Source organism: Leucoraja erinacea, chromosome 2 (genome assembly GCF_028641065.1).
Source record: "Leucoraja erinacea ecotype New England chromosome 2, Leri_hhj_1, whole genome shotgun sequence".
Classification (NCBI taxonomy): domain Eukaryota; kingdom Metazoa; phylum Chordata; class Chondrichthyes; order Rajiformes; family Rajidae; genus Leucoraja; species Leucoraja erinaceus.
The window spans coordinates 127,967,135-127,989,748 of record NC_073378.1 but is presented as its reverse complement, the minus strand read 5'-3'; the positions used below and the strand labels follow the sequence as shown (position 1 = coordinate 127,989,748).

At 44.1% G+C, this 22,614-nt stretch overlaps 1 protein-coding gene across 2 annotated transcripts in view; it reads right to left on the bottom strand.

The window, feature by feature from the left end:
• Positions 1-2,684: 2,684 nt before the first annotated feature.
• The window catches only part of ccny (cyclin Y), a 214,186-nt gene continuing 194,256 nt past the window's right edge, over positions 2,685-22,614 (bottom strand). For both annotated transcript variants that reach the window (XM_055665294.1, XM_055665293.1), the window contains exons 5-9: positions 17,470-17,505; positions 17,315-17,372; positions 13,866-13,985; positions 5,501-5,667; positions 2,685-2,892 (exon numbers count right to left, since the gene is read on the bottom strand). In XM_055665294.1, coding sequence (XP_055521269.1) covers positions 2,700-2,892; positions 5,501-5,667; positions 13,866-13,985; positions 17,315-17,372; positions 17,470-17,505 — 574 coding nt within the window. In that variant the 3' untranslated portion in view covers positions 2,685-2,699. The remainder of the gene's footprint in view (positions 2,893-5,500; positions 5,668-13,865; positions 13,986-17,314; positions 17,373-17,469; positions 17,506-22,614) is intronic.

The following is a 22,614-nucleotide window of genomic DNA, read 5'->3' as shown; positions in this document are numbered from 1 at the left end:
CCTGGTGAACCTACGCTGCACTCCCTCAATAGCAATAATGTCCTTTCTCAAATTAGGAAACCAAAATTGCACACAATACTCCAGGTGCAGTCTCACCAGGGCTCTGTACAACTACAGTAGGACCTCCTTGCTCCTAAACTCAAATCTTCTCGCAATGGAGGCCAACATGCCATTAGCTTTCTTCACTGCCTGCTGTACCTGCAGTGACTGATGTACAAGCACACCCAGGTCTCATTGCACCTCCCCTTTTCCTAATCTGACACCATTCAGATAATGATCTGCCTTCCTGTCCTTGCCACCAAAGTGGATAACCTCACATTTATCCACATTACACTGCAACTGTCATGCATCTGCCCACTCACCCAACCAATCCAAGTCACCCTGCAGCCTCATAGCTTCCTCTTCACAGCTCACTCTGCCACCCAGCTCCGTGTCATCCACAATCTGGGAGATGTCACATTTAATTCCCTCATCTAAATCGTTAATATATATATTGTAAATATGTGGGGTTCCAGCACCGAGCCTTGCGGCACCCCACTAGTCACTGCCTGCCATTCTGAAAATGACCCGTAATTCCTACTCTTTGCTTCCTGTCTGCCAACCAATTCTCTACCCATGTCAATACCCTACCCCCACTACCATGAGCTCTAATTTTGCACACTAATCTCTTGTGTGGGACCTTGTCAAAGGCTTTTTGAAAGACTATATACACCACATCCACTGGCTCTCCCTTATCAATTCTACATGTTATAGCCTAACAAAATTCCAGAAGATTAGTCAAGCATGATTTCCCCTTCATAAATCAATGCTGACTTTGACCGATCCTGTCACTGCTTTACCAATGCGCTGCTATAACATCTTTAGCAATCGACTAAAGCATCTTCCCCACTAACGATGTCAAGCTAACTGGTCTATAATTCCCCATTTTCTCATTCCCTCCTTTCTTAGAAAGTGGAGTTACATTGGCTACCCTCCAGTCCACAGGAAGTGATCCAGAGTTGAGAAAACATTGTAAAATGATCACCAATTCATCTACGATTTCTCGGGCCACCTCCTTGAGTACACTGTGATGCAGACATCAGGCCCCGGGGATTTATCTGCCTTCAGTCCCAACAGTTTACCTAACATCATTTGCTGACTAATGTGGATTCCCTTCAGTTCCTCCCTCCCACTAGATCCTCGGTCCCCTAGTATTTCTGGTAGATTGTTTGTGTTTTCCTTAGTGAAGACAGACCAAACTACTCGTTTAATTGTTCTGCCATTTCCTTGTTTCCCAATATAAATTCACCTGTCTCTGATTGTAAGGGACCTACATTTGTCTTCACTAATCTTTTCATTTTTACATATCTAAAGAAGCTTTTACAGTCAGCTTTTATATTCCCCACAAGCTTTCATTCATGCTCTTTCCCCCCCCTCGTAATTAATCCCTTTGTCCTCCTCTGTTGAGTTCTAAATTTCTCCCAGTCCTCCGGTCTGCTGCTTCCTCAAGCCAATTTATATGCCCCTTCCTTGTATTTAACACTATCCTTGATTTCCCTCGTTAGCCACGGTCGAGTTGCCTTCCCCGTTTTATTTTTTCGCCAGACAGGGATGAACAATTTTTGGAGTTGATCCATGCTGTCTTTAAATCTTTGCCATTGCAACTCCACTGTCAACCCTTCAAGTATAATTTGCCAGTCTATCCTAGCCAATTCCCGTCTCATACCTTCAAAGTCTCCTTTCTTTAAGTTCAAGACCCTAGTCTCTGAATGAACCATGTCACACTCCATCCTAATGCAGAATTGCACCATATTATGGTCACTGTTGCCCAAGTGGCTTTGCACAACAAGATCGCTAACTAATCCTTCCTCATTACACAATACAAAGTCTAGGATGGCCTGCCCTCTAATCGGTTCCTCTACATATTGGTTTAAAAAACCATCTTGTATACATTCCAGGAAATCCTCCTCCTCAGCGCTGCTGCTAATTTGGTTGGCCCAATCTATATGTAGACTCTGATAAAACCTAACATGTTTCCATTTCAATCAATTTCAGCTACCCAAGGACTCTTCAAATCAAACTCAATCTCCCCTTCTCAACATATGAAAAAAAACGGCCATACCCATAGTCTCAACAAAATCTCACAACAGAGAATCTGACTGGCTGAGTTACTCCAGCTTTTTGGGTCTTTCTTCAGTTTAAACCAGCATCTGCAGTTCCTTCCTACACATCCGTCTGCTCCACTGCCAAATCACGTCATGGTTTGCCTACTTTGAAGAAGTTCTCCTCTTCTCTCCGACAAGAATTCTGCAACATCCTCTCTCGCTGCTCCCCCTCTGTGACTCCACCCGTTCTCCGACTCTACGACCACGTCTCAACCCGGATTCGTTACTCATTTGTTCTACATCTCTCTATATCCGTTCATCTCTTGTTTCCCTTTCCCCAGAGATGTAGATGGCAATGTAGAGAGATATGGAACAAATGAATGAATAAAGTAACGATGATAAACGAATCAGTTCATTGTTAGCTGTGGGTTAGGTGCAAATTGTTAGCTGTGGGCTAGGTGCAAATGAGTTACAGACAATGAGACTCAACACGACGACTTTGAAGCTAGTATAATGACGTGGGTGGTGGAGGGATGGAGAGAGAGGGGATGCAAGGGTTAGTTGAAGTTAGAGAAATCAATATTCACACCACTGGATTTGAAGCTGGCCAAGTCTCTACGCTCTAAGTCTCTGTTTGCCACTCACCTCCAGTTTCTGCGCTCTGTCTCTGCTGAGTGGTTCCAGTGGGAAACTCAGATTGTTGGCTTCTGCCAAGGACCGTAGGTCAAAGTAATACTTTGCGTAAACACTGGAGGGCACATTGATGTTGAACTGCAGCAGCTCCAGGAACTGCCGTTCCAACTCATTCCTGTGGGGAGAGGGAGGGGGAGGGGAGAGGGAGAGGGGGAGGGGGAGGGGGGGGGGAGGGGGAGGGAGAGAGGGAGAGGGGGAGAGGGGGAGGGAGAGGGAGAGGAGAGAGAGAGGGAGAGGGGGAGGGATGGAGATGGAGAGAGAGAGAGAGAGAGAACAACTAGGCCAAGAACCAGGCTTTTCAGAGAGGAAATTCAGGACACGGAGCATCAGAGCCCAGGGGGGGGCGAGAGAGAGAGAGAGGGAAAGGGAGAGGGGGAGAGAGACAGGGAGAGAGGGGGAGAGAGAGAGGGGGAGGGAGAAAGAGAAAGGGGGGAGTATTAGGAGTAACGCATACAAAAACACACTCACAGACAAAAACCCAGTCCACACCACATGACATTACATAGCAAATAAACACTTGAATCATCATTGTACCCCTGCTGAGAAGGGTAAAAACCCAGGCCAATATTTTCAGAAAGATGTCCATATCAGAAATGAGGGGCTGCTCTGTGTAGAATTTCCTGAACCACTGAAATAGTTGAAAAGCTTGTGCGTGCTCCAGAATCGATACCGCATGTGGATGAAGCGAAATGAAACTCTGGAAATCTTGGCATGGCATCTCTTCTGTTCAAAGCAAAATCATAAACCCTTGCACTTGCCATTTAGCTGCAGAAAACAAACGCTTGAGGAAATCTCACAGGAAATTTTGAGTTGTCCTCTTTTTCGTAATTGGGGTAACTGAGGAACTGTTTTGATAGGATACGTAAGGAAAGCAAAATACAGAAATTGGCTCTGTGGAGTGAAAAGGCAACTAGTGTGAACAACAACAACTGCCGTTTATATAACACCATGTATATAGCCAAGCATGTCAAAATGTTTTGCAAGAGAAATATCGAGCAGAATTTGACATCAGGTCACAAGGGAGGGGGGGCAGAACAAGGAATGACCAAATATATGCTGAGATATGTGTGACACGGTGGCGCAGTGGCACAGTGGCGCAGCGGTAGAGTTGCTGCTTTACAGCGCTTACAACGCCAGAGACCCGGGTTCGATCCCGACCTCTGTAGTACGTTCCACCCGTGACCTGCGTGGGTTTTCTCCGACACCTTCGGTTTCCTCCCGCACTCCAAAGGCGTACAGGTTTGTAGGTTAATCGGCTTGGTATACATTTAAATTGTCCCTGGTGTGCGTAGGATAGTGTTAATGTGTGGGGATCGCTGGTCGGTGCGGACTCGGCGCGCCGGTTTCTCTAAAACCTAAAAGCTGAAAATCTAAGTGTGAGACGCATATTAAAAGAAAAAAAAATAAGAGGAGATTGGTAAGGAAATTTGGGGAAAGGATTAAAAGAGAGACAGAAAGGAGGTGGTAAACAACAATTCTTCTCCAAATCTTAATGAATGAATGAATGCAGGATGAATGAATGTATGAATGAATGGATGAATGAATGAATGAATCTCTTTATTGTCATTGCACATGGTACAACAAAATTTAAAAAGTCAATCCCACGGTGCGATTCACAAGAGCAATTTTAAATATATAAGGAAAGGTAAAAATATATACATATTAAAAAAAATTACAGATAAATAACAATAGCAGCTGAGGTAGAACCATTCAGTTGAATGTGAGTGTTATTTCTTATTTTGCATTGTTAAGTTCACGTATGGCTATGGGGTAGAAGCTGTCTCTGAGTCTGTTTGTGCGAGTTTTGAAAGACCTGTACCGTCTGCCAGAGGGCAGCAGGTGGAACAGGTTGTGTCCAGTGTGGGAAGGGTCCTTTAGGATGTTGGCTGCCCTGCCAAGGCAGCGAGAGCAGAAGATGTCCTTCCGGGAGGGCAGTGGGCAGCCAGTGATTTTTTGTGCGGTGTTGATGACCCTTTGAAGGGCTCTCCTGTCCGCTGCAGAGCAGCTGGCATACCATGTGGTTATACAGTACGCCAGCACACTCGCGATGGAGCAGCGGTAGAAGGACACCAGCAGCTTCTCCTCCAGGTTGTTTTTCCTGAGGATCCTCAGAAAGTAGAGTCGCTGCTGGGCCTTCTTGACTGTTGTGGTGGTGTTTGTAGTCCAGGAGAGATCCTCCGTAATTTGTGTGCCCAGGAATCTGAAGTCTGAGACCCTTTCCACACAGTCCCCATTGATGAATAGGGGTTTGAGGGCTACACTGTTCTTACGAAAGTCTATGATCATTTCCTTTGTTTTTGTGGTGTTTAGGATGAGGTTGTTGTCTGAACACCACACTGCCAGTCTTTGGACTTCCTCCCTGTAGGCTGTCTCATCTCCTCCTGAGATACGTCCAACCACAGTCGTGTCGTCCGCAAACTTGACGATGGTGTTGGTGGAGTGGGCGGGGGCACAATCGTGGGTGTAGAGGAGGGGGCTCAACACACAGCCCTGTGGGGAGCTGGTGCTGAGTGTGATGGGGGTGGAGAGGTGATGGCCCATACCGTGTAGACAATAACTTTATAGCTGAAGTACACAGGATAAAAATAGACAGTATATAGTCTATGTCTACAGACCAGTATGAACTCCAAGATATGCCAAATTGGAATATTAATTGGAAAGTGAGTAATTGTTACAGCACTTTCAAATTACAACCAAATTAATTTTTGATCAAAGGCACTCACATGTCTTCCACTGTGATATCTTTAAGGATTTGGCAGTAGTCCACATTCCAAACAGCTTGATCGTCCCATACCTTGGATGCAAGTAGGATGGCCCCCAATACAATCCGTTTCCAGTTACTGGGGCAAATATCAATCTCTGCGTATGTTAAGAGCCGCTCGAGATACACCTGAGAAAATTCATTAACAGAAACATTTGTCACTTGTAGCTAGGATTTTTTTTTTTCTCTGACCCAGAGTTTTAGGGGTTGGGATGTGGAGATGCACAGAGAGCTGAGCCGGATTTGAGATTGGCCATCATCTAGCAATGTTACAAATTTTTGAGATTAAAAAAATCAAGTCTGCAATTTATCCCATCAGATAAAGCATAAAAATAAGTTTAATTTGACACCTTATTCACTTTCATATCTCAAGTAATAAAAAAAGTTATGGCGTTTCATATTCGGCTGATTCTTCACAAATCAGAGAAAAGTCTTAAATAGAAAACAAACCGTTTCAGGGTGCGACATCATAGGCAAAAAACCTCGTGATTTCTATGGGACAGTCAAAAATAAACTAATCTTAGCCGGGATTTGACCATGGACAATTAAAGCAATGTTAAAAGTTTGAGAGTAAAAATTAATCTCGACTTATCCCATCTGAAACAAAAATAATAATTTGATCTTCACATAGATATCTCAAGATTAAAAAATGATAAATACCCTAAATAGTGTTACCAAGTATTGATTGACTTCTGAAATTAAAGCATATAAATTTCTAATAAAGTACCCAAGATAACATTTTAAATTTAAAGTGCCCAAAATAGGTTATCAAAATAATGAACCCATAACTCAAGTGTTTCCGTTAACGTTTAAAAATCATTACTTGGATTTTAAAATGTAAAATACCCAATTGTAGCTTACAAAATTAAATAAAACAAATGCGAAACTAGAGCACCATTTTTAATAAAGGGGCTTCAGTGGGTTCCGTAAAACATGGTTTTAAAATCTCATTTGCATCAATTTATGGCCCTCAAATGGCAGGAAAATAGTTCTACATAGGGATTAAAGCTTGTAAATTAAAGTCCATTTTAAAATCGCTGCTTTCTAGTGGGGTCGCTTAGGACAGTGGCCTGAACATGTTTCACATTGCGCTGGATTAGTTAAAATTTTAAATTGGCTGGTTTAATTATTTCCATTGTGAACGGCAAGTGCATTCCATTGAAAAACCTCACCTGCCCGTAAAAATATATAAGAGCCCAAAATGAACTACTACTCGCTATAGAAAACTTTTATAGGCCGCGGCGTTGTCATAGGGTTCTTAAGAAGACCCTTTTTAATGTAAAATTAAGGTACATACCTTTAATTGTTTGCTTTATTAAACCCTGGGGCTGCGAGAGGTTGCGGGTTTAGAGAGTGATTTTTAAACTACTATAACTATTATACAAGGCCATAAAAACTAATAATACCTTTTGCGACGGGGGTCTTCCAGCGATTTTCCGTTAATGATTTACTAGGCTGAACATTTTCGATTGGAACAGCCTAGTAAAAATCGCGTTTTAAACCCGCCCCCTCTAAACAGCGCCAAAATCGCGGACATGGGGTGGGGCAGATACTCAGACACGATTCAGGTAGGTTTTGTAACATACCTAAAAAGATCGCCTAAGTAGGACAGGCCCATAATTCACTGCATATCTGACAGCATTCTGCATCGTTGTAGCTGCTACAAGTTGGCTGAAATGTAACTGCTGGGTATGAAGCATTTTATTGCTACTGTCTAAAATCTCTCTGCACATTTCTGCAAATCAACCAATTCCAACATAAATAGCCTACAGTTCTGCGGGCACAAGTAGGGAAGGTGTGACTGATGTCAAATAAATGAACCAATATTGCCTTGACACTGTACACCTCTCTGGTTACGCTTATACAATGTTACATATCAGGTTTCTAAAATAGTTCCGTCTGCAGGCTTTTAAAAGAAACCTCAGCAATTTCATAAATGTTAAGGGAACATGGAGAAAGCAAAATCAGTGATTCCAATTCACAGTTTTGAGTCTCCTGGGAGAATGCAAAAATAATTTGTGATTGGATATTCAAAATAAGACGTGTGGGGATATATATCCTGCCGTGTTCCAGGTGAGGCACACTTATACTAAAAGAAAAACAAGTCATTAATAAATAATTACCCTGCTGACATGCCGTAGCTAATTATTCAGCAGGTAAATATTTCCCATTAGCACTAGGTACTAATAACAAAAATGCAAACAATCTTATCCAGGAGCATTTGTCCTTCTCCAGAATAAACATAGTTTTCCCACGAGTACGTCAGCACATTTTCTCAATTAAGTTACGGCAGGCGAGTGCTAAAACTCAGAAAACACAAGACAGGCAATTTCCCTTGGCCTTAATCATTCCACTTCACCCAAGATAGACACAAAATGCTGGAGTAATTCAGCAGGGCAGGCAGCATCTCTGGAGAGAAGGAATGGGTGACATTTCGGGTCGAGACCCTTCTTCAGACTGACTGCTTCCGATGCTGCCTGTCCCGCCATTTTCCTTGGTCTCCGTCCCCTTTGTCTCGTTTTCACTCCTTGCACTTCCTTATCTATGTATCTCCCTCTCCCCTGACTCTCAAAATGATCTGTCATTTTCACATCTTACCCATCCATGATCCAGAGGTTGGTAGGTGACGTGGAAACACGACAATGCAAATAGAAATGAGGCAGATAGGTCAAGGTGGAGGAGGGGAGGGGGACGGGTGCAGAGAGAGGTTGGTAAGTAATAGGTTGAACTGGATAAGTGAGGAATGAAGGGCACATGAAACTAAGCGGGGAGGGTTGAAGATTAGACTAGGTTTATTATTGTCACATAGAAGCGGATCAGATAATATAATACATAAATGCAGCAATACAATCAGGTGAAACTAAAGTATAATACGCAGAGCAAAGGGGAAGATACAGAGTGTAGATCATATATCTCAGCATTGCAGCACAAATGCCATAGACACAGTGCAATGTCTGCAATGAGGTTGAGGAGAATCGCACAGAACCCGAGGGACGAGGGTAGGAAAGATGAACCAAGAGAGAAGGACGTTCCTTTAGGAAGGAGATGAGGAGGAATTTATTTAGTCAGAGGGTGGTGAATCTGTGGAATTCATTGCCACAGAAGGCTGTGGAGGCCAAGTCAGTGGAACATTTTAAGGCAGAGATAGATAGACTCTTGATTAGTGTGGGTGTCAGGGGTTATGGGGAGAAGGCAGGAGAATGGGGTTGAGGGGGAGAGATAGGTCAGGCATGATTGAACGGCATAGTAGACGATGGGCCGAATGGTCTAATTCTGCTCCTATCACGTATGAACATAAACCCAGGTGGATGGGTATGTGGGTGATGGGCAGACTGGACTAGGGAGGGCAAGGGGATGAATCCATGCATCAAAGAGGAGTGGGAGGGGGGGTAAAAAAGGGGAACAAGGGAAAGAGACACTGAGTGGACTGGTGGGAGTGGCAGAGGAATACAGGGGATGTTAAGTTGCCTGAAATTGGTACATTCTGTGTTCATGTCATTGGACTGTTGGTGAGCCGAGCAGAATATGAGATGCATGGCATTCCCATTTTGCTACCCATTCCTAAACTGACCTCCCCTAACCTTGGCCTTCTCCACTGACAGGAAGACACAAGGACAGCACCTGATCTACACTTTGATACTTTACAATCCAAGAACATGTAGAGTAAATGTTCCAATTTCAGTCAACCCACTTCCCTTTTGTGCCTTGTCCACCCAGGCGCTTTCTCTCTCTTTCTCTCTTTCTCTCTCTACCTCTCTCTCTACCTATTGAGGCCAGTTCATTGGCTATAGTTAAGAGGGAGTTAGATGTGGCCCTTGTGGCTAAGGGGATCAGGGGGTATGGAGAGAAGGCAGGTACGGGATACTGAGTTGGATGATCAGCCATGATCACATTGAATGGCGGTGCAGGCTCGAAGGGCCGAATGGCCTACTCCTGCACCTAATTTCTATGTTTCTACCTCTCTACCTCTCTCTCTCTCTCTCTCTCTCCCCCCCTCCCTCTCTCTCCCTCTCCCTCTCTCTCTCTCTCGCTGCATGCCTTTTCCATCCCTCTGTCCCTCATTACTGAAACTCATCAACCTCTCCCCTCCTGGTCCCATCTCCCCCCTACCCAAGTTCCACCCACCACCTACCAGCCCCCTCTCACTTATCTACCCTGCCTATCTTCACCCTACACAGTACGTCCTGATGCAGGGTCTTGACCAGAAAGCTCAACTACACTCAATACCTCCACGGATGCTACATGGCCCACTGAGTTTTTTTAGCTGGTTATTTTTTTGGTCCAGGTTCCAGCAACTAAATTCCTCATGCCTTCGCTCCAATCTCCTCTGATTTCACAAAGAGTTTCCCCTGGATCGCCACATCCCTTTCATTCCGGAGTTTTACACATCCACTTTTCATTGCCCACTGCTGCTGGGTGTAACTCCATCTGCTCTAACCGCAAACTCTAGTACTGTATGTGTTATCCTTCAAATCGTTCTCTCCTCTGGTAAGATGCACCTTAAAATTCTCTTCATCCTCACTCACAATGCTTTCAGTGGGTCATTGACAAATAGTGTATGACTGGGCTCCCACGAAACACCTCAGGATCTTTCCTTACATCAATGGAACAAAGGAAAGACAAACGATTGTCACAACCGTGTTTGCTTTATGTGTTCAGACCAGATAGAAACATAGAGAACAGGTGCAGGAGTAGGCCATTCGGCCATTTGAGCCAGCACTGCCATTCAATATGATCATGGCTGATCATCCAAAATCAGTACCCCGTTCCTGCTTTTTCCCCATATCCCTTGATTCTGTTAGCCCTAAGAGCTCTATCTAACCCTCTCCCGAGAAGCTCTCATAAATTGGCCTCCACTGCCTTCTGCGGCAGAGAATTCCACAGATTCACAACTCTCTGGGCGAAAACGTTTTTCCTCATCTCAGTCCTAAATGGCCTACCCCTTATTCTTAAACTGTGACCCCCTGGTTCTGGACACCCCCAACATCGGGAACATTTTTCCTGCATCTAGCCTGTCTCGATGAAGATCTAGAAGTGAAGATTCATTGTATAACCGTGTGACTTAAAATGACAGTGATAGACGGGAGGCTGAACTGAAACTAGGCGAAGAAATCATGTAAGGTACAAAAAAATGCTGGAGAAACTCAGCGGGTGCAGCAGCATTTATGGAGCGAAGGAAATAGGTAACGTTTCGGGCCGAAACCCTTCTTCAGACTGATCAGAAGAAATCATGTAAATGGGAACATTCATCCAAAGCAAAAAAACGGGAAAACGAATAGCATGAAGAAAATTTCTTAGTGCAGATGCACTAATGCTCCTGATTAACTATAAATACTATTTAATCGCTGAAATGCTCTGACTGGGCAATTTAGTTAAAGCCAGAAATGCTTTATTTCGCAGTGCATCACATGCACTGTATCACATTTACTTCACTTCTGTTATTACAGTTTGGTTTATTGTCACGTGTACCGAGGTACAGTGAAAAGCTTTTTGTTGCGTGCTAACCAGTCAGCCAAAATACAATACATGATTACAATCAATCCATTTACACTGTACAGATACATGATAAGGGAATAACTTTTAGTGCAAGGTAAAGCCAGCAAAGTCCGATCAAAGAATTTCCAAGAGTCACCAAAGAGGTAGATAGTAGTTCAGCACTGCTCTCTGGTTGTGGTAGGATGATTCAGTTGCCTGATAACAGCTGGGAAGAAACTGTCCCTGAATCTGGAGGTGTGCGTTTTCACACTTCTATACCTTTTGCCTGATGGGAGAGGGGAGAAGAGGGAGTGGCCAGGGTGCGACTCATCCTTGATTATGCTGCTGGCCTTGCCGAGGCAGCGTGAGGTATAGATTTACCTAATATGTTTCATCACACAGGAAGAAGTCCCATTGGGTTTTTTTAACTAGGTTCCAGAACAGGGGATGTTTAAGAAAGAACTGCAGACACTGGAAAAATCGAAGGTAGACAAAAGTGTTGGAGAAACTCAGCGGGCGAGGCAGCATCTTCCAAAGTCTACAGAGTAATTTAGGCCATTTGGAAAAATGGACTGAAAGATGGCAGATGGAGTCTTCATAAATGTGAGGTGCTACACCTTGGCAGGACAAATCAAAATAGGACGTACATGGTAAATGGTAGGGAATTGAAGAATACAGTTGAACAGAGGGATCTGGGTATAACCGTGCATAGTTCCTTGAAGGTGGAATCTCATATAGATAGGGTGGTAAAGAAAGCTTTTGGTATGCTAGCCTTTATAAATCAGAGCATTGAGTATAGAAGCTGGGATGTAATGTTAAAATTGTACACAGCATTGGTGAGACCAAATCTGGAGTATGGTGTACAATTTTTGTCGCCTAATTATAGGACGGATGTCAACAAAATAGAGAGAGTACAGAGGAGATTTACTAGAATGTTGCCTGGGTTTCAACAACTAAGTTACAGAGATAGGTTGAATAAGTTAGGTCTTTATTCTCTGGAGCGCAAAAGTTTAAGGGGGGACTTGATAGAGGTCTTTAAAATGATGAGAGGGATAGACAGAGTTGATGTGGACAAGCTTTTCCCTTTGAGAATAGGGAAGATTCAAACAAGAGGACATGACTTCATAATTAAGGGACAGAAGTTTGGGGGTAATATGAGGGGGAACTTCTTTACTCAGAGAGTGGTAGCGGTGTGGAATGAGCTTCCAGTGGAAGTAGTGGAGGCAGGTTCATTGGTATCATTTAAAAATAAATTGGATAGGCATATGGATGAGAAGGGAATGGAGGGTTATGGTATGAGTGCAGGCAGGTGGGACTAAGGGGAAAAAAAAAGTTGTTCGGCACGGACTTGTAGGGTCGAGATGGCCTGTTTCCGTGCTGTAATTGTTATATGGTTATATGGTTATCTATGGAGCAAAGGAATAGGTGACGTTTCGGGTCGAGACTCTTCTTCAGCAAGGGGATGGTGACATTCCATACATGTGCAATTTTCTAATTGTCGAGAGGGGTGGCAAAAAATGATTTAGAGACGGATTAAAATTATTTGTTTTACTTCACATTATTTCAGGACTCCATCCCTGTTTAATCAGCTGCAGGAACTCTGTAGGATCTGGCTGGAACACATCGGATGTCTGGGAGGTGATCGTTAGGTAAACTTTATTTCCATCTACTGGTGTGGAGAGGGGAGGGATCATTTAAAATGAAGCTGGACAGTAATATTTCGCTGTGGAATTAATTGGGAAGAAAAGTCTTGACTATCTGAGGTGCGCCAGAGATCTTCTCTCACTGCTGTCTTTTAACAAAAAAAAATAGTGTAATATTTTAAATGTCCTGAGATTTTACTGCTTGCATAATTATTTGAGTAAAATTAAATCTGGACTGGTTGCCTAACTTTGGGTGGATTATTCAATAAAATGCATTTAAAAACAAAAACTATAGACACGTCAGCCATAAATTGCTGCCTGCCCCAACTCCCATGCAGTCTGACTCCATTTTATTAATAGCATGTGGCGCAGAGATAAAAATAGCAAATACAGCGACAAACGCAAGAAAACTGAATGACCAAGATCTTGGTGGCTGAGGCTCCCCACAAAAGACAGCAAGTTATTCAGTTTAGTTTAGTTGATTGTCACGTGTACCGAGGTGCAGTGAAAAACTGCTATCCAGTCAATGGAAAGACAATACATGATTACAATCCAGCCATTTGAAATACAATATCGAAGAAGGATCTTTAGTCAGATCTTGAGTCAGAGGGTGGTGAATCTGTGGAATTCTTTGCCACAGAAGGCTGTGGAGGCCAAGTCAATGGATATTTTTAAGGCAGAGATAGATAGATTCTTGATTAGTGCAGGTGTCAGAGGTTATAGGGAGAAGGCAGGAGAATGGGGTCAGGAAGGAGAGATAGATCAGCCACGATCAAATGGCAAAGTAGGCTTGATGGGCCAAATGGACCAAATCCTGCTCCTATTACTTATGATCTGATGAGTAATTTCGGTGAACTAAGAAGACGTCACTGAGGGATTGAGATTGAAGACTGGAAAGCAAACTGATAAATAAATCTTGCCGGACCAGTATGAAACCATGTGCATTCATAACAGGCTGTATGTCAGCCCATAGCAAGGATAAATGTGAATTTAATTACGGAGACTGAACAGTGTCGTGCGCAGGACGAAGGCCACGGATGCCAACAGGATTAACAAACTCATCAGGAAGGCTGGCCCCATCCTGGAGGAGGAGATGGATTCAGTGGAGATGGTCTGTTAGCGGCGAATGCTCCTCAAACTGAGGAGCATCCTGGACCACACAGCTCACCCCCTCCATGACCTTCAGCAACAGACTGGCTGCATACTCACCAAAGTTACAATAGCACATTCTGCAGTGAGCTGAGCTGCACTGAATAACGTTCGCACAAAACGGTATATCTGTTTCTGTTCTGGATCATGTCGGTCATAATCTGCTGGCATTTCTGTTTTCTGTGGGAAAAAAAATTATTTTTAAAATCATGAAATTATTCCCCCCAAAAAAATCAAGGTACAAAAGGGAACTGAGGAGATTTACGAGGATGTTGACAGGACTGGAGGGTCTGAGCTATTGGGAGAGGTTGAGTAGGCTGGGACTCTATTCCTTGGAGTGCAGGAGGATGAGGGTTGATATTATTGAGGTGTATAAAATCATGAGAGGAATAGATCGGATTGAGGTGTATAAAATCATGGGAGGAATAGATCTGATAGTCTCTTGCCCAGAGTAGGTGAATCGAGGACCAGAGGACCATAGGTGAAGGGGGAAAAGATTTAATAGGAATCTGAGGGATGACTTTGTCACACAGAGGGTGGTGGGTGTACGGAACAAGCTGCCAGAGGAGGTAGTTGAGGCTGGGACTATCCTAAAGTTTAAGAAACAGTTAAGACAGGTACATGGATAGGACAGGTTTGGAGGGATACGGACCAAATGCGGGCAGGTGAGACTAGTGTAGCTGGGACATGTTGTCCGGTGTGGGCAAGTTGGGCCAGAGGGCCTGTTACAACACTATTTCACTCTATGACTCTAAATGGGTCTCAAAGAAACATGAGCGACAAATGCTTTACTTTCTGTCAGAACACTTTTCTCCTGCTGCCAATTCGTGATGGAGTATCGTTTCACTGAGAAATGTTCCAAACTTGGCAACGCTGAAATTGGGTGTACGTCAACATCATGGGTCAGCCAAGGGAACACAAGAGACTGCAGATGCTGGAATCCTGAGCCAAAAACAGAATGCTGGAGGCGTTCAGCATGTCATACAGCATCTATGAAGGGAAATGGATGGACGATGGTTTGGGTTGGGACCCAGCATGGTGGCACAGCGGTAGAGTTGCTGCCTTACAGCGCCAGAGACCCGGGTTCAATCCTGACTAAAGGCGCTTGTCTGTACGGCGTTTGTACGTTCTCCCCGTGGGATTTCTACGGGAGCTCCGGTTTCCTCCCACTTTCCAAAGATGTACAGATTTGTAGATTGTTTGGCTAAGTTGGATGATTGATAAATTATCCCAAGTGTGTGTAGGATAGTGTTAATATGTGGGGGTCGCTGGTCGGCGCGGACTCGGTGGGCCGAAGGGCCTGTTTCCACACAGTATCTCTAAGCTAGACTAAACTAAATCGTTCTTAAGACTGTCGGGAGGTTAGTTCATTTAACCTTGCCAAACATCTTTGGGTAGTATAGCGATACAGTTGATAAGGTTGCTGCCTCACAGCTCCAGCAACCTGGGTTTGTTCATGACCTTTGGTGCTATCTATGCGGTATTCCCGTGTTCTCCTTGTGATCACATTGCTTTTCACTGGCTGCTCCGCTTTCCTCCCACATGCTACAAGGTAGCAGTTTAATTTGACTAAGGGTGTCCAGGGTTATGGGGAGAAGGCAGGAGAATGGGGTTTGGAGAGAGAGATAGATCAGCCATGATTGGATGGTGGAGTAGACTTGATGGGCCGAATGGCCTAATTTTGCTCCAATCACCTTATGACTGTAAATTTACACATGTGTGGATGTGTGGTAGATTTGGAGACGGGGGGGGGGGGGGGGGAGAGGGGAAAGTGATGGGAGCGTGGGGTGAATATAAAAAAGTCAGGGTAAGATTAATATACCATTTCCCTCCTAGCTGTGAACAAAAGGCTCTGCTTCGATGCTTTATCGCTCCTCATGATTCTATCACTTCATCGAGGGATAACTGGGTTCATCATTTCAGGGTATTAAGGCAGACGGGCAATGGCACAGCTGATAGAGTTGCTGCCTTAGAGCATCACAAACCCAGATTTGATCCCGACTTCTTCGGGTGCTGTCTGCTGGAGTTTGCACATCCTCCGGGTGCTCCGGTTTCCTCCCACATCCCAAACCTTGCGGGTTTGTGGGTTAATTTGCCTCTAAATTGCCCCTCGCGTGGAGGGAGTGGATGTGAACATGGGACGACGGAGAGCTAGTCGGAATCCCCTCAGTGGCCCGAAGGGCCTCTTTCCAGGCTGTATTGCTAAATTACACTAAACTAAACTGTCTGAAGAAGGGTCTCGATGCGAAACGTCACCCATTCCTTCTCCAGAGGTGCTGCCTATCGCGCTCAGTTGCTCCAGCATTTTGTGTCTCTCTTTGGTTTAAACCAGCATCTGTAGTTTAAACCAAATGTTTCTGCAGTCTCTTGTGTTCTCTCTAGAATTTAGGAGATTGAGAGGGGATCTTATAGAAACTTACAAAATTCTTAAGGGGTTGGACAGGCTAGATGCAGGAAGATTGTTCCCGATGTTGGGGAAGTCCAGGACAAGGGGTCACAGCTTAAGGATAAGGGGGAAATCCTTTAAAACCGAGATGAGAAGAACTTTTTTTTCACACAGAGAGTGGTGAATCTCTGGAACTCTCTGCCACAGAGGGTAGTTGAGGCCAGTTCATTGGCTATATTTAAGAGGGAGTTAGATGTGGCCCTTGTGGCTAAAGGGATCAGGGGGTATGGAGAGAAGGCAGGTCCAGGATACTGAGTTGGATGATCAGCCATGATCATATTGAATGGCGGTGCAGGCTCGAAGGGCCGAATGGCCTACTCCTGCACCTAATTTCTATGTTTCTATGTTTCTATGTTAGTTCCTTCCTACACTAAATTAAAACTCCTGATATAATTTAAATGAGTATTTCCTGTTTTGACTGGCTGTTCCACATTTGGCCAAGGCATTTGGATTATTCCTAATTTGATTCAAATAATGGATGTCAAGAAAAATGTTTGAAGTACACGTTTTGGTGAAGATATGCCCTGTTACTGGGAAAGCTAGCGACACATTCATAGTTGCTCTGTGCCACTCTTTATGTAAAGGCTGAGGAACAGCAGTGGTTGGGGCAGAAGAACAGCCCTGTACCTCAAGGTAGACACAAAATGCTGGAGAAACTCAGCGGGGCAGGCAGCATCTCCGGAGAGAAGGAATGGGTGACGTTTTGGGTGAAGAAGGGTCTCGACCCGAAACATCACCGATTCCTTCGCTCCATAGATGATGCCTCACCCGCTGAGTTTCTCCAGCATTTTTGTCTACCTTCGTTTTTTCCAGCACCTGCAGTTCTTTTTTAAACAGGACATCTCGGATGTCCTGGTATGGACCCCCTCATCTTGGGTGCAAATGCAGCGTAGACGGAGGACTTGGGAGTCTTCGTCAAGCATGTTCTGAGCGGATGGATGAGAGTGAATGGGCTTAAAAAGATGGAAAAGGTCTTTGGATATTGCCTGCACTGCCGAACACCATTGCATCTCAGAAATGTGCTGTTCCTACACCAGAGTAAACACAGATCAAATATACTAACCGACAATGGGTGGAGCTTCTCATCAAATATATCTAACAACATTCTTCCATCTGAATCTCTGAAAATAAAAATAATAGCAATATTGTACTGTGAGTAGGTGAATCAATAAAGAATCAATAACAGTTTGAATTGTTTGTTTTATAATGCCAACCTACCTGTTCCTGATGTGGTAATATATTGCAAGAGCTACACTATAAAGAAAAAGAAGATTTAGCATCAGTTTGGAACGTTAAGAGTTTTTAACTGTAAGGCAAGGCAAGTTTATTTGTATAGCACCTTCCAACAACAAGGAAATTCAAAGTGCTTTACATAAAACATTATAAGCATTGGAAAGAAACACATATGAAATGACATTTAGATGTAAAACGACTATTAGATTATTCAGATAGAATAATTACAAAATTAAAAGCTATCAAATAAAATATTTAAAATAGAATAAAACCAGGAATAGAAGTTACAGTGCAATATAGGTAATTAATAAATTGTATTGTTTACTGGAAGGCAGCGGCAAACAGAAAAGTCTTCAGTCTAGATTTAAAAGAGCTGAGAGTTGCAGCAGACCTGCAGTTTTCTGGGAGTTTGTTCCAGATATGTGGTGCATAAAAACTAAATGCTGCCTCTCCATGTTTAGTTCTGACTCTGGGGACACAGAGCATTCCTGTCCCAGACGATCTGAGAGGTCTGGGTGGTTCGTAGCTAAGCAGAAGATCAGAAATGTATTTTGGCCCTAAACCATTCAGTGCTTCGTAAACCAACAGTAGTATTTTGAAATCAATTCTTTGAAAGACAGGAAGCCAGTGTAAAGATAATTGTAGATAACAATATCATAGAACATGGGACTGGAACGAAGATAGATACAAAATGTTGCAGTAACTCAGCGGGGACAGGCAGCATCTTTGGAGAGAAGGAATGGGTGACGTTTCGGGTCAAGACCCTTCTTCAGACTGAGAGTCAGGAGAGGGTGAGAGGGAGATAAGGAAGTGTAAGGTGTGAAAACAAGACATCAAAGGGGGTGCAGATTCCATCACCTGCCTGTCCCACTGATTTTACTCCAGCATTTTGTGTCTATCTTCGGTTTAAACCAGTATTTACAGTTCCTTCCTACACATGGAACAGTGCACCACAGGAACACTATCATCGATCCACAAAGTCTGTACCGAACATGATGCTAAGACAAACTCTTATCTGCCAGCATGTAACCCACATCCCTCCATTCCCTATATATATCTATATCCAAAACACTGTTAAACGCCACTCGTGTATCCGTCCTCCCCTTACAGTACATTCCAGGCACCGACTACCCTCTGTATAAAAACTCCTTTAAACTCTGGCCCTGTCACTTTAAAACTGGACCTGTAGCATTTGACATTTTCATCCAGGGAAAAGGTTCCGATTGTAACCATATCACTGTCGCTCATAGAAACATAGAAAAATAGGTGCAGGAGTAGGCCATTCGGCCCTTCGAGCCAGCACCGCCATTCAATATGATCAGGGCTAATCATCTAAAATCAGTACCCCATTCCTGCTTATTCCCCATATCCCTTAATTCATTTAGCCCTAAGAGCTAAATCTAACTCTCTCTTGAAAACATCCAGTGAATTAACCTCCACTGCCTTCTGTGGCAGAGAATTTTATGTACATCTATCAAATCTTGCCTCTACCACTGACTCTCCAGAGAAAACCACCCAAGTCTGGCCAGCTTCTCCTTGTCAATAACACCCTCTGTCCTTGTCAATAACACCCTCTATCTGATGAACCTTCTCTGCACCCTTGCCAAAGCCTCCATGTTCTTCCTGTATTGAGGTGACCCTCACATCATAAGACCATAAGTGATAGGAGTAGTATTAGACCATTCACCCCATCGAGTCTACTCTGCCATTCAATCATGGCTGATCTATCTCTCCCTCCCAACCCCATTATCCTGCCTTCTCCCCATAACCACTGACACCCATAAATCAGCACAATATCTGCAAACTGAACCTGCCAGAATGACACAGCATTAGCTAATCTGTCATTGTGCATGTATAATCACTCTAATACAAAATACTGCTGCTATCATGTTAAAGAAAACATTCGAATCAGAACATGGGATTCAATTGCAAATGTTATTGAAGTTCCCAGAGTTCAGATTTTTTTCGAACTCCCAAAGCAACTGATGGAACATTGAGTGTAGGAAAGAACTGCAGATGCTGGTTTAAATCGAAGAAAGACACAAAATGCTGGAGTAACTCAGCGGGACAGGCAGCATCTCTGGCGAGAAGGAATGGGTGACATTTCTGGTCGAGACCCTTCTTCAGACTGGTTAGGGATAAGGGAAACGAGAGATATAGACGATGATGCGGAGAGATAAAAAACAATGAATTAAAGATATGCAAAAAAGTAACGTATGTTAAAGGAAACAGGCCATTGTTAGCTGTTTGTCCGGTGAAAACGAGAAGATAGTGCGACTTGGGTGGGGGAGGTATAGAGAGAGAGAGGGAATGCCGGGGCTAACTGAAGCGAGAGAAATCAATATTCATACCACTGCCCAAGTGAAACATGAGATGATGACTTCCAATTTGCATTTAGCCTTGTTAATCCTAGCTAAATTGGAGAGGCTAGGACTTCAAAATGGGGTTAAAGCTTCAGGGCAGCTGGGAGATTTGGTCAATTTGGAATTGCTCTCTGCAGAGCTGGGACAAGCTGCGGAGTGGTGGCAGTGTGTCTAGAGCCTAGATACAATTTGCAAGAAAAGAATAAGAACATCTGCAGACCCTGTCAATTGGGTGCAAAATGCATAGAATGGATTGGATGGCTGCAAACCAGACATACGCCTTGTAAATAGTTGTAAATAATGTTGCAGAGTTCTACTTTGCCGAGTGTTGATTGGATGAGGTATTGAGCCTTGTCTGGGTTTCTGGCAGATCAGGGTAAATGTTTCTAAGTTGGCTTCCTTGTGAAGTCCGGTTTGAATACAATGTATGAGCTGTTGTATTATTGGGTTAGGGAAATGTCTGTTATGTATGGGGTTAATCGATATCTGTTATTGGGTTATTAAGAGACCACCCCCATGTGGCTCTGCCCCTCGAGGTCCCGGGACATATAAAAGTCTTCTACCATGAGGTCCAGCGAGGATCTTCTGGGAGAGCGCTTGGGTCTGCGTGAACTTCTGTAGTGTCTCTGTCTGAGCGAGGCTTGAACAGGCAGATATGAGGATCGAACCCACGGAGGGATAGGTACAGTAGTTGAACTGTAACGTTTTTACTGAACTGTAGTGTTTTTACTGAAACTAGACTGGGGGGAAGGGAAGAAACGAGCAATTTACAGCCTCACCCTGACAATGGAGGAGACCTAGGACAGAACGGTCTATGTTGCGGAGCTGGCCGAGTCTGGAGTGGTTGGAGCGGTGGTGGAGCGCTGCTACCACCCGACCCCCGGAGATTCGGAGGCTGCAACTGCGGGTCTGGCGGACGGCAACACCGGGAGCCCGCGGGTCCCTGCTGGGAGACCGCTTTTCGGGGCTTCCGCAGCGGCGACTTCTCCCGCCCGAGTTGCAGGGTTGAAGAGCACCTGAGCGGGGCCTTTTACATCATCGCCCCGCGCGGCTTGGAATGGCCGCGGGACTTTGTGAGCGCACGCCGCGGGCTCCAACAACAAGACCCGGTGCGCGGCCTTGCATCACCCGGCGTGGCTTTAATGGCCGTGGGACAATCGCCATCGCCAGCCGGGGGCTTTGACTTTGACTCTGACATCGGGGGGGGGGGGGGATTGCAGGGGAGAGATAAGTATTTTTGCCTTCCATCACAGCGATGGGATGGATGTTTGTGTAAATTGTGTTGTGTCTCGGGTCTTTTGGTTTGTAATGTATGGCTGCAGAAACGTCATTTCGTTTGGACCTCAAGGGGTCCAAATGACAAATAAATTGTATTGTATTGTATTGTATTGGAATGGGAAGGAGAATTAAAGTGTCCAGCAATGAGGAGATCAGGTAGGTTCAGGCGGGCTGAGCGAAGGTGTTCTGCGAAACAATCTCCGGGTCTGCGTTTGGATCCATAACCCATTTCAAAGCTTTCCGGCAGAATAGCAGAGTAGCACCAAATTAATTTGGAGTCTCTGAATTCCAACAGTAAATGAGGCAGAAGATGTCATCAACATCCCAAATCATTACTGCTTCGAGGAGATTGTTTATTGATGCTCTTAGAAATGCTAAGTGTTTATTTTTATTACTCAAGGTGTTTTTTTTATGGACACTGATTGCAAATTCTTGTCCCTTCCATAATTACTATTGATAATATTTTTGCAGGATTCAAGCGCTGTGTTTCACTCAAATCCCTGTTCAGTATCAGAACGTTAACCCCTTTAATCTCGCTATCTTAGCAAAAGCCATTAAACCGTGGGCGAGGATGGGGTGACTCAAGTAAATGCCAAAGAGGAGGAAAAACAATTAGATTGCTATTCTTGTGTTTTAGTGGCAAAGGGCATTGTACATTTGTTGGAACAGATTTTATTCAAGAACTAGTGTGTGGCACGGTGGTACAGCGGTAAAGTTGCTGCCTTACAACGCTTGCTGCGCCGTTCGACCCCGACCATGTACGGACCACGTCTGCACGGAGTTTGTACATTCTCCCCGTGACCTGCTTGGGTTTTATCTGAGATCTTCGGTTTCCTCCCACACTCCAAAGATTTACAGGTTTGTAGATTCATTGGCTTGGTATGAATGTAAATTGTCCCTAATGTGTGTAGGATAGTGTTTGTGTGCAGGGATCGCTGGTTGGTGTGGACACGGTGGGCCAAAGGGCCTGTTTCCATGCTGCTTCTCCAAACTAGACTATAATTTTTGGAACCATTCACAGCAATGGCCATACCCGTGACTGGTACAAGCAGATATTTCCAGGACGATGGTAAGTCCCAAGGATATGAGAAGATAGACACAAAAAGCTGGAGTAACTCAAGGATATTCAGACTGGATGAGGACAAAAGGAAACAGATTAACTCTGCGAATTCTTAGCTGAATTCGAACATCACGTGTGCTGACCAAGATTATTGTTCTTGTTATCTGGGAAACATGTTGGCAGCAGCACGTGAGAATGAGACTAGTTGGGTCAAGATGGGGCCGTGAAAGTGAAAAGAAAACCTGTTCCCTAAAGCCATTCTCCAAATTGCATCTGCTTGCAATGTTTATGGTAAAAAGTTTATTAGTCAACAGTTCCTTCACATTAAGTGCTTTCATGAAGTACAGTTTAGTTTATTGTCACGTGCATCAATGTAGTGTGAAAAACTTTTGTTGGTGTAGCACGCAACAAATGCTTTTCACTGTACCT